Source organism: Polypterus senegalus, chromosome 2 (assembly GCF_016835505.1).
Source record: "Polypterus senegalus isolate Bchr_013 chromosome 2, ASM1683550v1, whole genome shotgun sequence".
In the NCBI taxonomy this organism is placed as follows: domain Eukaryota; kingdom Metazoa; phylum Chordata; class Cladistia; order Polypteriformes; family Polypteridae; genus Polypterus; species Polypterus senegalus.
The window spans coordinates 58,716,414-58,732,340 of record NC_053155.1 but is presented as its reverse complement, the minus strand read 5'-3'; the positions used below and the strand labels follow the sequence as shown (position 1 = coordinate 58,732,340).

Below are 15,927 nucleotides of genomic sequence, written 5' to 3'. Positions count from 1 at the left end.
CTTTGTTAACTTAATGGAATTGTACAGCCACTACTGCTGCTGTGCTCCATGTGATTTTTGCCATAAACTGAAGGAGGACTACAGATTTATGCATTACAATCTGCTTATTCAGTTTATCATGATAGATGTGTGGAAGATGTTTAGAGCTGGAATACAAAAAAAAAAGCCCTGTACGATCCAATAGAGCACAGCATTTGTGTAAAGAGCTGACTGGCAAATCTAAATCTTTTACCATTTCATGCATGTTTACTTAGCTACTTTTAATGAAATATTTTCAAATTTAAATGGGTCCTAATCCTACCTAGGAATTTCTGTGAAGCAACAACATAGCAATAAATAAAAGGATCAGAATATCCAATTCTCCAATAAACCAAAAGAATTGATTTTGAATTAAGAAATTAAATTGGAAAATGTCCTGCAGTCACAAAAGCTCTTCTAAATGGAGGACCCCTCCACTAGACCACCAGATTAGTGTATGGTTTTCTTTTACACATTACGTAAGATTCTCTGTCAGCAACTGTGTTTGATAAACAAAATTAAAATTAAAAAATCTGGTATAAGATGTTTGTTTGTGTCAACATAAATCAATAGACTAGCACAGTATTTTTTATAAATCACAAAGAAGGTATAACATTTTATATCCAATACCTGACTCATTTTCCGTCTTTTCAGTTTGTTCTGATAGTAGCACAATTGTATCATTGCAATCTAAAAAAAGAACCAAACAAAAAAAATTGCATCTTCAGGTTATATTAACTTTTCCAGATTATCATAACATAACATTTTCAAACCCACTTAATCCAGTCAGAGCCCGCCCAGCAATATTAGGTGCCGGTTCTTTTCAGAGTCACAGCAAAACATACCAATATAACATAAAAAATACCAATAGTCTCTATGGTATGGCAAGCTGAATTATCATTTTGTGATATCACAAAATGCTTTTTAATATATCAGGAAATGCATTTAGGATATCTCTCTATTATATAAAAAAAAAATCCTGGGACGAGACAAGACTTTTTCAGAAAGATAATTTCATGACCCATGAGACGAGACTTTGTGCCAAGACATTTAATCACACCCGGGGTTAGAAACAAAAGACAAAGAGTAGATGACAAAGTAGAACGTCATAAAGAGGTTCAAAAATGTTGGAGCAATACACATGCAGAGCAGGTTAGAGATAATGAAAGTACTAAAATTCAAAAGTCTCAAAAAAATGATAGTAAAGATTGCATTAGCGCAAACAAGCAGAAATTATTATTCGGTAAAATAACGGAACAGTGAAAAGAGATCAAATATATGGACATAGGTGATATGACAGAAGTATGTAGATATTGTTTGGATTTAAACATTAAGTGTGAGATTTGTAGATTGTCTAATTCGTGTTGCCATCAGGGAAAAGCAGTGTTTCTTCCCAATGAAGAGGCATATCCGCGAGAATTAAAGGATTTGCTGTTTGGTGAAAGTGAGATCCACATACATGTGCAGCAGAGATGCGAAGTGGCTGGTGCATAGCGCAGGCCGGGGGGTTGGCGAGCAAAGTGAGCAGGGGGCAAAGCCCCCTAGTCCTAAAATAAATTACATATATCTAAAGATATGTCTATTTCAACATATCTTAAGTGTATTTTGAACTATTTTAAATAGGTTTCAAAAGATTTTAAAATGGTAATCTGTTTATTTTAAAATATCTCAAATGCATTTTTATCATCCATCCATCCATCCATCCTCTTCCGCTTATCCAAGGTCGGGTCGCGGGGGTAGCAGCTTAAGTAGAGAAGCCCAGACTTCCCTCTCCCGGGCCACTTCTTCCAGCTCTTCCGGAAGAATCCCAAGGCGTTCCCAGGCCAGCCGGGAGACATAGTCCCTTCAGCGTGTCCTGGGTCTTCCCGGGGCCTCCTCCCGGTTGGACGTGCCCGGAACACCTCACCAGGGAGGCGTCCAGGAGGCATCCTGATCAGATGCCCGAGCCACCTAATTAGACTCCTCTCGATGCGGAGGAGCAGCGGCTCTACTCTGAACCCCACCCGGACGACTGAGCTCCTCACCCTATCCTTAAGGGAAAGCCCAGACACCCTGCGAAGGAAACTCATTTCAGCCGCTTGTATTCGCGATCTCGTTCTTTCGGTCACTACCCATAGCTCATGACCATAGGTGAGGGTAGGAACGTAGATCGACTGGTAAATTGAGAGCTTTGCCTTACGGCTCAGCTCTTTTTTCACCATGACAGACCGATGCAGAGATGCTGCACCGATCCGCCTGTCGATCTCACGCTCCATTCTTCCCTCACTCATGAACAAGACCCCGAGATACTTGAACTCCTCCACTTGGGGCAGGATCTCTCCCCCAACCCTGAGAGGGCACTCCACCCTTTTCCGGCTGAGGACCATGGTCTCGGATTTGGAGGTGCTGATTCTCATCCCAGCCGCTTCACACTCAGCTGCGAACCGCTCCAGAGAGAGCTGAAGATCACGGCCTGATGAAGCAAACAGGACAACATCATCTGCAAAAGCAGTGACCCAATCCTGAGTCCACCAAACCGGACCCCTTCAACACCCTGGCTGCGCCTAGAAATTCTGTCCATAAAAGTTATGAACAGAATCGGTGACAAAGGGCAGCCCTGGTGGAGTCCAACTCTCACTGGAAACGGGCTCGACTTACTGCCGGCAATGCGGACCAAGCTCTGACACTGGTTGTACAGGGACTGAACAGCTCTTATCAGGGGGTCCGGTACCCCATACTCCCGGAGCACCCCCACAGGATTCCCCGAGGGACACGGTCGAACGCCTTTTCCAAGTCCACAAAGCACATGTAGACTGGTTGGGCAAACTCCCATGCACCCTCCAGGATCCTGCTAAGGGTGTAGAGCTGGTCCACTGTTCCGTGACCCGGACAAAACCACACTGTTCCTCCTGAATCCGAGGTTCGACTATCCGACGGACCCTCCTTTCCAGAACCCCCGAATAGACTTTTCCAGGGAGGCTGAGGAGTGTGATCCCTCTATAGTTGGAACACACCCTCCGGTCCCCCTTTTTAAAGAGGGGGATCACCACCCCGTCTGCCAATCCAGAGGCACTGTCCCCGATGTCCATGAGATGTTGTAGAGGCGTGTCAACCAAGACAGTCCTACAACATCCAGAGCCTTAAGGAACTCCGGGCGTATCTCATCCACCCCCGGGGCCCTGCCACCAAGGAGTTTTTTGACCACCTCGGTGACTTCAGTCCCAGAGATGGGAGAGCCCACCTCAGAGTCCCCAGGCTCTGCTTCCTCATTGGAAGGCATGTTAGTGGGATTGAGGAGGTCTTCGAAGTACTCCCCCCACCGACCCACAACGTCCCGAGTCGAGGTCAGCAGCACACCATCCCCACCATATACAGTGTTGACACTGCACTGCTTCCCCTTCCTGAGACGCCGGACGGTGGACCAGAATCTCCTCGAAGCCGTCCGAAAGTCGTTCTCCATGGCCTCTCCAAACTCCTCCCATGCCCGAGTTTTTGCCTCAGCAACAACCGAAGCCGCATTCCGCTTGGCCTGCCGGTACCTATCAGCTGCCTCCAGAGACCCACAGGACAAAAAGGTCCTATAGGACTCCTTCTTCAGCTTGATGGCATCCCTCACGGGTTTGGGGATTGCCGCCGTGACAGGAAATAAAAACAGAGTAATCATACAAATTATGTTCATAATATTAGCAAAATGCCACATACGATGCTAAATGTTCAAGCAATCAATACGGTGTGGCGAGTGGCTGGGGCTTGCTACCCAGCCGGGACACCCAGGAGGACCGGAGGAGGGCTTGCGCCTCCTCCAGACCACGAGGGGTCGACCACCCTGGTGGCTTTAGGGACCACAGGTGAAGAGCTTGGAAGCTCAACCCTGTAGGGGCCCATGGTCACTGCCAGGTAGTGCCACGATGCCTTTGGAGCCCTGGACCTCAGCACTTCCGCCACACCCGGAAGTGCTCGGGGGAAGAGGACCAGGGACACCCTGAGTGTTTCCGGGTGCGCGGCCGGAACTTCCGCCAAACTGAGGAGTGCTGGTGGAAGATTGCCAGGAGGCACCTGGACACATCCGGGTGTGTATAAAAGGGGCCGCCTCCCTCCATTCGATGGCTGGAGTCGGGTGGAGGAGGACAGAGCTCGGAGGAGAGAAGAGGAGTGGAGGCGGACCTGAGAGAAGAGAAAGGCAGTGTGAGAAAGGCCTGGACTTTGGGGTGAGGTGGGTTGTGTGCACTTTATTGCAAATATTAGTAGTGTAAATAAACGTATGGTGGTGCATTTAAACATGTCTGCCTGCTTGTGTCCAAGGCTCGTTCCACTGCAGATTATTATTGAATAAATGTACAGCAGCACTGCGGTGGGCTAGTGCCCTGCCTGGGGTTTGTTTCCTGCCTTGTGCCCTGTGTTGGCTGGGATTGGCTCCAGCAGACCCCTGTGACCCTCTAGTTAGGATATAGCGAGTTGGATAATGGATGGATGGATGGATGTACAGCAACATAGTATTGTACATGTTAGTAAACAGTATATTAAACATTACCTACATAACTTATTACACATGTTCAATGAAAAATGATTTCAGACTAAGGAGATAGCAGAGTTCAATAAGTTATAGTAGTTGGGAAGAAGCTATTTTTTAGTCTGTTTGTGTGGGTACGGATTGATCTGAAGCACCTGCTTGATGGGAGGAGCTTAAACAAGTTATATCCATGATAAATGATGTCCTTGATGATGTTTTTAGCTCTTCTTGCACAGCGAGTCTTGTGTAGATGTTCAAGTGATGGCGTTTCAGAAGCAGTAATGTCCTGTGCTGTTTATATGACCTGCTGCAGGTTTTTTTTGGCAGATTTGGTGCAGTTGTTGTACCAGGCTGTTATGCAGTTAGACAAAATGCTCTCTATGGTACATCTATAAATGTTGACCAACAGCTTCTGGGGGAGGTTAGCTCTCCTTGGCCTTCTCAGAAAGTAAAGGCGTTGTTGTGCTTTGCCTACTACTACTACTGTAGTATTGTCAGCCCAGGAGAGGTTCTCTGTGATGGTGATTCCTAGAAACTTAAAGCTGAAGACTCTTTCCCCAGCCTCTGCTTTGATAGTTACTGGACTGTAAGTAGTCTTTTTAGTTGTCCGAAAGTCCACAACAGCTTCTTTCGACTTTTTGGTATTTAAGACCAAGTTGTTTGTGTCACACCACTCTGTCAGGTTCTGAACCTCCTCCCTATATGCAGGTTCATCATTGTTTGATATGAACTCAATGACAGTCGTATCATCTGCAAATTTAACAATAATGTTTGATTCGTAGATGGATTGAAAGTCATGGGTAAAAAGTGTGTATAGGAGGAGGTTTAGCTGTGGCACACCAGTGGTTAGCGTGCAGATGGTTGATGTGTGGTTGTCCAATCTGACAGACACGGGGTGGTTGGTGAGAAAATCCACTAATCAATAACATATGGAGGGAGTTAGTCCTAGTACATGGAGTTTGTTGATCAGCTGACTAGTTCTGATGGTGTTAAATACTGAGCTGTAGTCAACGAAGAGTATCCTAATGTAGGTGTTGGGATTTTCAAGGTACGAGAGTGCAGCATGCAGAGTCACACAGATGGCATCCTCAGTTGATCTATTTGCCCGGTACTCTAACTGGTGTTGGTCTAGATCAGTTGGGACAAAGGCTTTAATGTGACTGATTATCAGTCATTCAAAACACTTTGCAATAACAGGGGTGTGAGTGATTGGTTGATAGTCGTTAAAACAGGTTATCATAGGTTTTTTGAAACAGGCAAGATGGTCATGCATTTCAGGCACAAGAGGACTATACGTGAGGAGAGAGCTAGATTAAATATGTTTATAAATACCTTTGCTATTTGGTCAGCGCAGGGTTGGAGCACACATCCTTCCACACCATCAAGACCTGCTTCTTTCCTTATGTTGATGTTATTGAGTGCCCATTGTACCTCATGTTTGTGTACAACAACAAGCTATGGTTATTGCCTTTGTCAAACTGAGCCAAGAAACCATTATGTTCCTCTGCTAGGTTGGTGTCGTTGTTGGCTGGCATGTGTTGTATGTCATTCCTTTTTGTAATCCGTGATTGATCGAATGCCTTGCCACATCCACAGTGGGTTTGAGTTATTGTTAATCTCCTCCTCAATCCACTTTTTGTACTTAAGTTTTGCAGACTTGATGCCTCTTTGAGGTTAGCTCATGCAGCTCTATAGGCTGAAGTGTTTCCTGATTTAAATGCTGTTTCTCTCACCTCGAGCAGCTGGTTGACTTCTTCATTCACCCATGGTTTCTCATTTGGGTACATTTTGATCCTTTTATTAACAGTGATGTTGTCCACACAGTAATTAATATATGACAGCGCGGGTGAAGTACATGTATCTAAGTCTGCCTGATGGAAAAATATATTCCAATCCATGTTATCATAGTGGTCCTGGAATTGGGAGATGGTACTTTAATAGTCCTGCTCCCTGGTTTAGCACTGCGAATGAGGGCTTTGTGTGCAGACTGTCCTAGGTGGGCGCATGGCATAACCTTTTCGGCATCTTTTATGTTTGTATAAACATGATCTAAGATGTTTTCCTCTCTAGTTTTGAAGTTTACATGTTGGTAAAATCTAGGAAGAACATTCTTAAAATTCACTTCATTAAAATCCCTGGCGATAATAAAATTCCGTCAGGGTGTGCATTCTGTTGTTAACTGATGATGTCATATAATTGCTCGAGTGCTGACTTAACATTAGCCTGTGGTGGTATGTATACTGCCATAAGAATGACAACTGTATGTTCCCTTGGCAAGTAAAAAGGATGGCATCTTAGCATTAAATTTTCCATGCCCAGAGGGCATAACATGTTGATTATAATTGTATTAGTGCACCAAGCATCATTAATATAAACACAGCGTCCTCCTCCTATTTTCTTACCAGAGTCGAATATTCTGTCCAGTATGCTGGGATTCAGCCAATTCTCCGAAAAAAATCATAAGGCAGCAGTCCTTTGCAGTTTTATGTGTGGCAATATCTCAAAAATGGAGCTTGTCCATTTTGTTGGCGAGTGATCTAGTATTGGCAAGAAGAGCACTAGGGAAAAGGGCTTTATACGGCGCACTTTTTGGCCCAACTAGTGAACCTTCTCATTTACTCCTTTTCTGCTTCCTCATCCTGTACTATCTATGTTGTCTCCCTCCAGGGAGAGGAGTCAATGTTAGTCTCTGTGATCTGAGAAGCTCCTGAAGTATTGCTTGCAACAATGGTTTGTGCAGTTCGAACCGATCAGTAAAAGCTTCTGGTGACGGTAGTAAATGTTTGCACTAAATTGTAAGACCATGATAGTCAGTATTTAAAAAAAACACCTATTTTGGCGAGAATGAAACAGCTGCATCTGTGTGCAGCTAATATCGTGGACCCTCAATCGTACTTTTTCATGCAAGATTTGGAAGTTGGTGTAAATTTAGGGTAAAAATTAAATTTGAAATTCATAGCAAATGTAGGGCGGCACAGTGGCTCAGTGGTAGCACTGCTGCCTCACAGTTCGGAGACCCAGGTTTGCTTCCTGGGTCCTCCCTGTGCGGAGTTTGCATGTTCTCCCCGTGTCTGTGTGGGTTTCCTCCGGGCACTCCGGTTCCTCCCACAGTCCAAAGACATGCAGGTTAAGTGTATTGGCAAAACCCTAATTGTCGCTAGTGTGTGTGTGTGTGTGTGTGTGTGCATGTGTATGCGGGTCCTGCCCTGGGTTTGTTTCCTGCCTTGCGCCCTGTGTTGGCTGGGATTGGCTCCAGCAGACCCCCGTGACCCTGTAGTTAGGATATAGCGGGTTGGCTAATGGATGGATGGATAGCTAATGTATGAGGATTCTTTTCCAATCCAATATTACATGAAATACATACCTGCTTTAGTGTTGTTTTCTTCATTATTCAGAGTTTCAGGGTTTGTTACTTTACCTAAAATTAATACAATATATACAATGGATAAGGACAATATCTTACTGTACATCTCTTAGAATTTCTGCCAATTCCTGTTTTTTGACATTTTTCTGCTGTATGCTGTAAGATAAAAATGCTGAAGAGAAGAGAATAAATCATATTTTTCAACTAAAAGGATCAGAGGCCAAAAGACTAGTTGAACCAAAACACCAAAGCCCAATATGCTAATGATGAAAAATGAAATGTCAAAATTAATACACAAACTTCTACCTCTCTAGAAAACTATTTAACTACAGTAGCTAACAAACACAATGTTTTTGCGCAATATCAACAAACTTCAATAAAGGGTCTTATGCAACACCATTTTAAGCACATGTTACTACTAATAACATAGCTACTGTTATCACAGAAAAAAAACACTAAATGGCAGCTGCTGTGAATGTAAATGCCTGCACCCATACCAGTGAAAACTTTGGTTGCTACTGAAAGAGGTGCTCACCCTCTGGTCTGAATGTTGATCCTAATGCCTCAGTACAATGATGAGGACACTGTACCGTAAACATGGCACCATCCTGCAGATGGGACATAAAAGCGAGGTCCTGACTGTCAGTGGCCATAAAAGATCCATGGGTATTGCTCGTAAAGAGTAGGGTGTATCACAATATACTAGCTAAACTGCCCATCATAGCCTAGTCATTCTGGCCCCCAAATCATTCACCTTCTCTAACTGGCTAACTACCTCTCATAATTTTGTTTTTCTGTATCAGATTTACTTTGTTAACTTAATGGAATTGTACAGCCACTACTGCTGCTGTGCTCCATGTGATTTTTGCCATAATCTGAAGGAGGACTACAGATTTATGCATTACAATCTGCTTATTCAGTTTATCATGATAGATGTGTGGAAGATGTTTAGAGCTGGAATACAAAAAAAAAAGCCCTGTACGATCCAATAGAGCACAGCATTTGTGTAAAGAGCTGACTGGCAAATCTAAATCTTTTACCATTTCATGCATGTTTACTTAGCTACTTTTAATGAAATATTTTCAAATTTAAATGGGTCCTAATCCTACCTAGGAATTTCTGTGAAGCAACAACATAGCAATAAATAAAAGGATCAGAATATCCAATTCTCCAATAAACCAAAAGAATTGATTTTGAATTAAGAAATTAAATTGGAAAATGTCCTGCAGTCACAAAAGCTCTTCTAAATGGAGGACCCCTCCACTAGACCACCAGATTAGTGTATGGTTTTCTTTTACACATTACGTAAGATTCTCTGTCAGCAACTGTGTTTGATAAACAAAATTAAAATTAAAAAATCTGGTATAAGATGTTTGTTTGTGTCAACATAAATCAATAGACTAGCACAGTATTTTTTATAAATCACAAAGAAGGTATAACATTTTATATCCAATACCTGACTCATTTTCCGTGTTTTCAGTTTGTTCTGCTGATTGCACAATTGTATCATTGCAATCTAAAAAAAGAACCAAACAAATAAAATTGCATCTTCAGGTTATATTAACTTTTCCAGATTATCATAACATAACATTTTCAAACCCACTTAATCCAGTCAGAGCCCGCCCAGCAATATTAGGTGCCGGTTCTTTTCAGAGTCACAGCAAAACATACCAATATAACATAAAAAATACCAATAGTCTCTATGGTATGGCAAGCTGATTTTTAATATATCAGGAAATGCATTTAAGATATCTCTCTATTATATAAAAAAAAAATCCTGGGACGAGACAAGACTTTTTCAGAAAGATAATTTCATGACCCATGAGACGAGACTTTGTGCCAAGACATTTAATCACACCCGGGGTTAGAAACAAAAGACAAAGAGTAGATGACAAAGTAGAACGTCATAAAGAGGTTCAAAAATGTTGGAGCAATACACATGCAGAGCAGGTTAGAGATAATGAAAGTACTAAAATTCAAAAGTCTCAAAAAAATGATAGTAAAGATTGCATTAGCGCAAACAAGCAGAAATTATTATTCGGTAAAATAACGGAACAGTGAAAAGAGATCAAATATATGGACATAGGTGATATGACAGAAGTATGTAGATATTGTTTGGATTTAAACATTAAGTGTGAGATTTGTAGATTGTCTAATTCGTGTTGCCATCAGGGAAAAGCAGTGTTTCTTCCCAATGAAGAGGCATATCCGCGAGAATTAAAGGATTTGCTGTTTGGTGAAAGTGAGATCCACATACATGTGCAGCAGAGATGCGAAGTGGCTGGTGCATAGCGCAGGCCGGGGGGTTGGCGAGCAAAGTGAGCAGGGGGCAAAGCCCCCTAGTCCTAAAATAAATTACATATATCTAAAGATATGTCTATTTCAACATATCTTAAGTGTATTTTGAACTATTTTAAATAGGTTTCAAAAGATTTTAAAATGGTACTCTGTTTATTTTAAAATATCTCAAATGCATTTTTAAGATGTGTGAAATGTACTCCAAGGCATTTTAAAATAAGCTCCCCATGCATTTTTAGATATCTTAAAGTAAGTCTGTAGGCATTTTGAAATATCACAAAGTGACTACCTGTAAAATTGGCTATGTTTTAAATAGGACTTCTTGTTTATTTCTTGAACTGAATTTGAGATATTTCAAAATGAGGAGGAAGTTACAGTATTTTGAGATATCTTGAAATGCATTCAGACATCTAAAAATGGACAGGACATTAATTTAAGATTTCATAAAATGCATACAAGATATCTCAAAAAGTATCGCATATTTTGAGACATATGGAAATGAGCTTCAGATATCTTAAAAAGTGCACTGCATTTTAAGATATCCAAAATTCATTTTGAGTTATTTCTAAATGTTAACTTGGCTTGCCATACTATAGATATTTCTACTTTAAAACATGTAAATATGTCAGTGCTTTTTAAGTGAATTTACCGTGAATTCCCCTATCATTTGACTGAATCTACTATAGGAGGGGAATTTGAATAATATCTAAAATGTCTATGACCTTTTAATAAAGAATCTGAACCTAATATGCAATTCAGATTTTTTGACACATTTCTTTTCAGACACCTGTATTCTGTACAATAATTAAAACTGATTTAATCAAAGTTGGTAACACTGCTCCTGCCTCACAGAGTTTTTGTGAGGTTTGAACTCTTCTCTCGTCTGCAAGAGTTTTTCTGTTGGCCTTTTATCTTTTCTTCAACATCCCAAATGTGTGTTAAGCTAATTGGCATGTCCAGTTTACCCTGTATGCATTAATGTTGATGAGACATGAATGTACCATGTACTAGACTGGCGACCCATCCTGGGTTGGTTTCTGCTTTGCTTCTCATGCTGTTGGAATGGGCATAATTTTGAGTGCCCATTCCAACATTCTGGAATAAGCAAGCCCTGGAAAGGGTAATAGACTATTTTGGAAATCATTTGCACATCCAATATAAAACAAAATCTGGTAAATGATGCACAATATGAAAAAACAGATAATACAATCAATATGTGAATTTTTCTGTCAAATTTCAATAACCTTCTGCTTTGATGAAATTATGATTTTAAAATGGTCCCTACTTGTTAATGAATCAAGAGGGTAGTAATATTAAATATGAAACTAATTTGATATACCCTCATTTTAGCACAACATATGTATAAATATCTGTAAGTAAACTTTGGACATTACATTACAAAACGTTTCAAACAGCAGTTAGCACTCATTTAATAATCCTGATCCAGAATTGGGCTCACTAGCATCGGAGTATACTGAAGACATAAGCTAGGGTATATTCATTTTATGACCCTTTAAATTCCATTACAGGGTTGTGGTGAACAAATTGGTATTCCAGCATTAAATGATGCAAGGCAGAAACAAGCCCTGCAGTGTGTTCAGTCCATTACTAGCTGCACCAACCACACAGGCCCTGACACATACTGTAGTAGCTATACAAACATAGATGTCTTTAAGAGAGAGCATATTTTGACAAGTGAAGAATGTCCAAAGTCTGCAATATATGGGGGGCATCTTAAATTTGCTACTTGTTACTCTCTTTCTGAATTACAGCCTGTTGCTTTATGTGCTGAGGCATCTGATAATCCATTCTAAGTACACTGCAGTTAAAAATATTTTCGTGCTGTTTACCCACATTTTCCCAATTTTCTCATATTCTGAAATACAGAAATACATTAGCTCTTGAGATCTATACAGTTGTGACAAACTAGTAAAATTAACCTAGTCAGTTAAAAAGTGGATTTCTAATTTGACATCTGCATAGTCACACCAGTAATAAAAATGTGGAGATGAATTAAGACAGAATTTGAAATGGAAGCCATAATTAACTTCTATCTAATAAGTAAACTGGAACAACAAACAGCAATCATAATAAACTTCCAGAAACAAAGTCTAAGATTCCTTATGCTTTTGTTTATTTTCACAAATTATTAAAAAGGGATTCTTAACTCATTTTCAACCCAAATTACTGAAGAATGTCAACCTGACGTCAGTCTGGTTTTTAAGTCCAGTTCTTTCAAAAAGCACATATACTTGGTAGAGCACAGTGAGGCCGTTTAACATCTGCACCGGAGATCCCCATTCTTTTAGAGCTTTGGTGTTGTAATTAAATACAGTATCCTTGTGAAAATCCCCACTCAAAAGGTATGTACAAGGTCTAACCATTTTCCCTTTACGATTATGAAAGGTTTCACTCTTTTACTTAAAGTAGACACATTTTGCTGTATACAATGCCCACAATATGCATAATAATTTCATTTTGAAGACAGTATAGTGAAGATGGATATGTAATGAATTGCTCACTATTGAATCTACTGAGTTTCTCACAAACCAGTAATTACCTGTGATGATATCTTCAGGCACCTCATTTTGCCACTCCTCTATATTATCTATTATCTGCCCTCTAGCGTCCCAGGGAAGATAATTCCCTGACCACTCTCTCTCCCCCTGCCCTTCCACAATACTAGCATCCCGGCCGGATAATGCTCCTGGCTGTCCATAACAAAACTTTATGTACCTGTACATCTACCACCATGTGAGTTTTGCCATAAACTGAAGTTGGCTACAGACATGGCCATTAAAGTTGCTAAGTCAGTTTATCACCAGAGTTGTTAACAGTTGGAATACAATGCAATAAAGAATAGCGTTTGTTTAAAGAGCTGACTGGCAAATCTATACCTTTTACCAATTCATGTGTGTTTAATTGGCTAATTTTAATTAAATATTTTTACATTTAAAATAGAAAAAAAGAGGTTCTAGTCCTTCCTGGCAATTTCTGTGAGAGCAATATAATAACATCTGGAAGGATCAGAACATTCTATTCTCCAATAAACCAAAGGAATCGATATCTAATTAGGAAATTGGTTTGGAAAATGTCCTGCAGGCACAGCAACTCTTCAAAATGGAGGACCCCTCCACTAGACCACCAGATTAATAAATGATTTTCTTTTACACATTACTTAAGAACCTCTGATAACCACTGTGTTTGATAAACAAAATGAAAATCAAAAAATCTGGTATCAGATGTTTGTTTGTGTCAACATAAGTCAATAGAAACTTAACAATTTACAGTATGTGGAATACCTGACTCGTTTTCTGTTTTTCGAGTTTGTTCTGCTGGTTGCTCCATTGCCTCATTGCAAACTAAATAAAAAAACAAACAAACAAAAAAAAAAACAAATAAAATTGGATCTTCAGGCATCACAGCAACTCATCAGACTGGAGGACCACCAAAGCAATGACTGGTTTTCTTTTACACATTACTTAAGTTAATTTGTCAAAATGAAAATCAACTGGCCAACAGATGTGTGTTTGTGTCAACACCAGTCAACAGACTAGCACACATTTTTTATTATTCAGAAAATTAAGATGGGTATGCAGTGAATATGTTACCATTGAATGTGTGGTCATATTGAGACAGTTTAGCTTTACAGACAAGAGAATGTGTTCAGTGTCTCACAAAACAGCAGTTACTTGTTAAGATATCTTGAGGCCCATTATCCTGTGTTTCCTCTACATTATCTCCAAAAATTCAGTATTAAATAAAATAAATACCATAGAATCACATGTATGACAACACATTAATTAGGTAATCTACATAAAATAATATTCTCAAACCTGTTCAATCAATTTCAAGAGTTAAACAGCAACTCTACTCTACTTAAAATACATTTTTCCTTTCAATTCAATGTCTAGTTACAGTTTTGGTTGGAAAATGTCTTGTATGCAAAGCAGGTCTTTAAAAATCAGGACCCCTACACTAAACCACCAGAACAATGAATGGTTTTCTTTCACACATTACTTACTTTTCTCTGTCAGAAAGTGTCTTTGATAAACAAAATGAATATCAAACAGCCTGTTACCAGATAGGGAGGCATGGTGGCGCAGTGGTAGCGCTGCTGCCTCGCAGTAAGGAGACTTGAGGTTGCTTCCCAGGTCCTCCCTGCGTGGAGTTTGCATGTTCTTCCTGTGTCTGCGTGGGTTTCCTAAGGGTGCTCCAGTTTCCTCCCACAGTCCAAAGACATGCATGTTAGGTGCATTGGTGATCTTAAATTGTTCCTAGAGTGTGCTTGGTGTGTGTGTGTGCCCTGTGGTGGGCTGGCGCCCTGCCTGGAGATTTGTTCCTGCCTTGTGCCCTGTGTTAGGATATAGCGGGTTGGATAATGAATGACTGTTTGCTTGTGTCAACCTCAGTTAATAGCGCATATTTTTTATTATTTAAAAAGAAGCTAAGATATCTTAATACCTGAATCATTTTCTTCCTTGCCAGTTTGTTGTGCTGCTGGTGCCAATGTTTTATTGCTATCTAAAAAAATAAACAAAACAGCAGTTTCAAATTATATTTATTCATCCAGATTATCATAATATTTTCAAACCCACTTAATCCAGTCAGAACCCTCCCAGCAATATTAGATGCCATGTAGAAACCCACCCTGGCAAAGGTGCCAGTTCCTTTTAGAGTCATAATGGAAGATATCAGAATAAAATTAAACATAAACATAATGTCTATAGTATGACAATCCAAATAATCGTTTATATATGTCGCAAAACGCATTTCATTATTTCAGAAATGCATTTAAAATATCTTAAAATTAATTACAGATATCTAAAAATACTGTATGTCCGTTTTAAGATACTTTAAGTGCATTTTGAGAAATTTTGTAAAAGATTTCAAATGCATTTCTAGATAACTGAAATGCAATTCAACATATCTTGAAATAAGTTCTTTGTGCATTTTGAAACAATGCAAACATATTTTGAGATATCTTAAAATAAATCAGATGTCTGAAATTCAAGATATCTTAGAATGACTTCCTGTATTGATTTTAACTAGGGGCTCCGCCCCCTGCTCGCTTCGCTCGCCCACCCCATGTTTGGTTTACCGGATATACAATATAATACAATTTATTTTTTGTATAGCCCAAATCACACATGAAGTGCCGCAATGGGCTTTAACAGACCCTGCCTCCTGACAGCCTCCCAGCCTTGACCCTCTAAGAAGACTAGAAAAAACTCCCAAAAAAAACCTTGTAGCGAAAAATTCGAAGAAACCTTGGGAAAGGCAGTTCAAAGAGAGATTTCTTTCCAGGTAGGTTGGGTGTGCAGTGGGTGTCAAGAAGGGGTCAATACAACACAGTACATTACATAGAACAGAATAAACCCTCAATACAGTATAAAAATAAAAATTCTAAAAGTACGGAGTAGAATTTCACATGAGATGATATCACATAATATGATTTGGATTTGTTTTAAGTCCTGGAGACCTCATTCATCAAGCTGCCTCCCCCATTTTGCCATTCCACATCTGAAATAGCGCTAATCCGATGAAAGTACCCCTCTTTCCCATGATTCCTGCGATCCTCCATCAGGGATGACTTTACTGAGGCAGGCAATATACAATTTAAAGAGATTGTAATTTTCTTGTGAATTATTACATATGCATTATTTTCACTTTTACTTTAAAAACTTTTGTAAAAACCATACTTGTCCTTTATTTCAGTCCCCATGCGTGGTTCCATCTCTTTGTTGCCAGACGTATA

At 40.0% G+C, this 15,927-nt stretch overlaps 1 protein-coding gene across 5 annotated transcripts in view; it reads right to left on the bottom strand.

Moving 5' to 3' along the window:
* Positions 1–15,927, bottom strand: part of LOC120522957 (uncharacterized protein DDB_G0287625-like) — a 148,024-nt gene that overhangs the window by 30,590 nt on the left and 101,507 nt on the right. For all 5 annotated transcript variants that reach the window (XM_039743813.1, XM_039743812.1, XM_039743811.1 and 2 more), the window contains 5 exons: positions 14,634–14,693; positions 13,472–13,531; positions 9,328–9,387; positions 7,872–7,925; positions 649–708 (listed from right to left, as the gene is read on the bottom strand). In XM_039743813.1, coding sequence (XP_039599747.1) covers positions 649–708; positions 7,872–7,925; positions 9,328–9,387; positions 13,472–13,531; positions 14,634–14,693 — 294 coding nt within the window. The remainder of the gene's footprint in view (positions 1–648; positions 709–7,871; positions 7,926–9,327; positions 9,388–13,471; positions 13,532–14,633; positions 14,694–15,927) is intronic.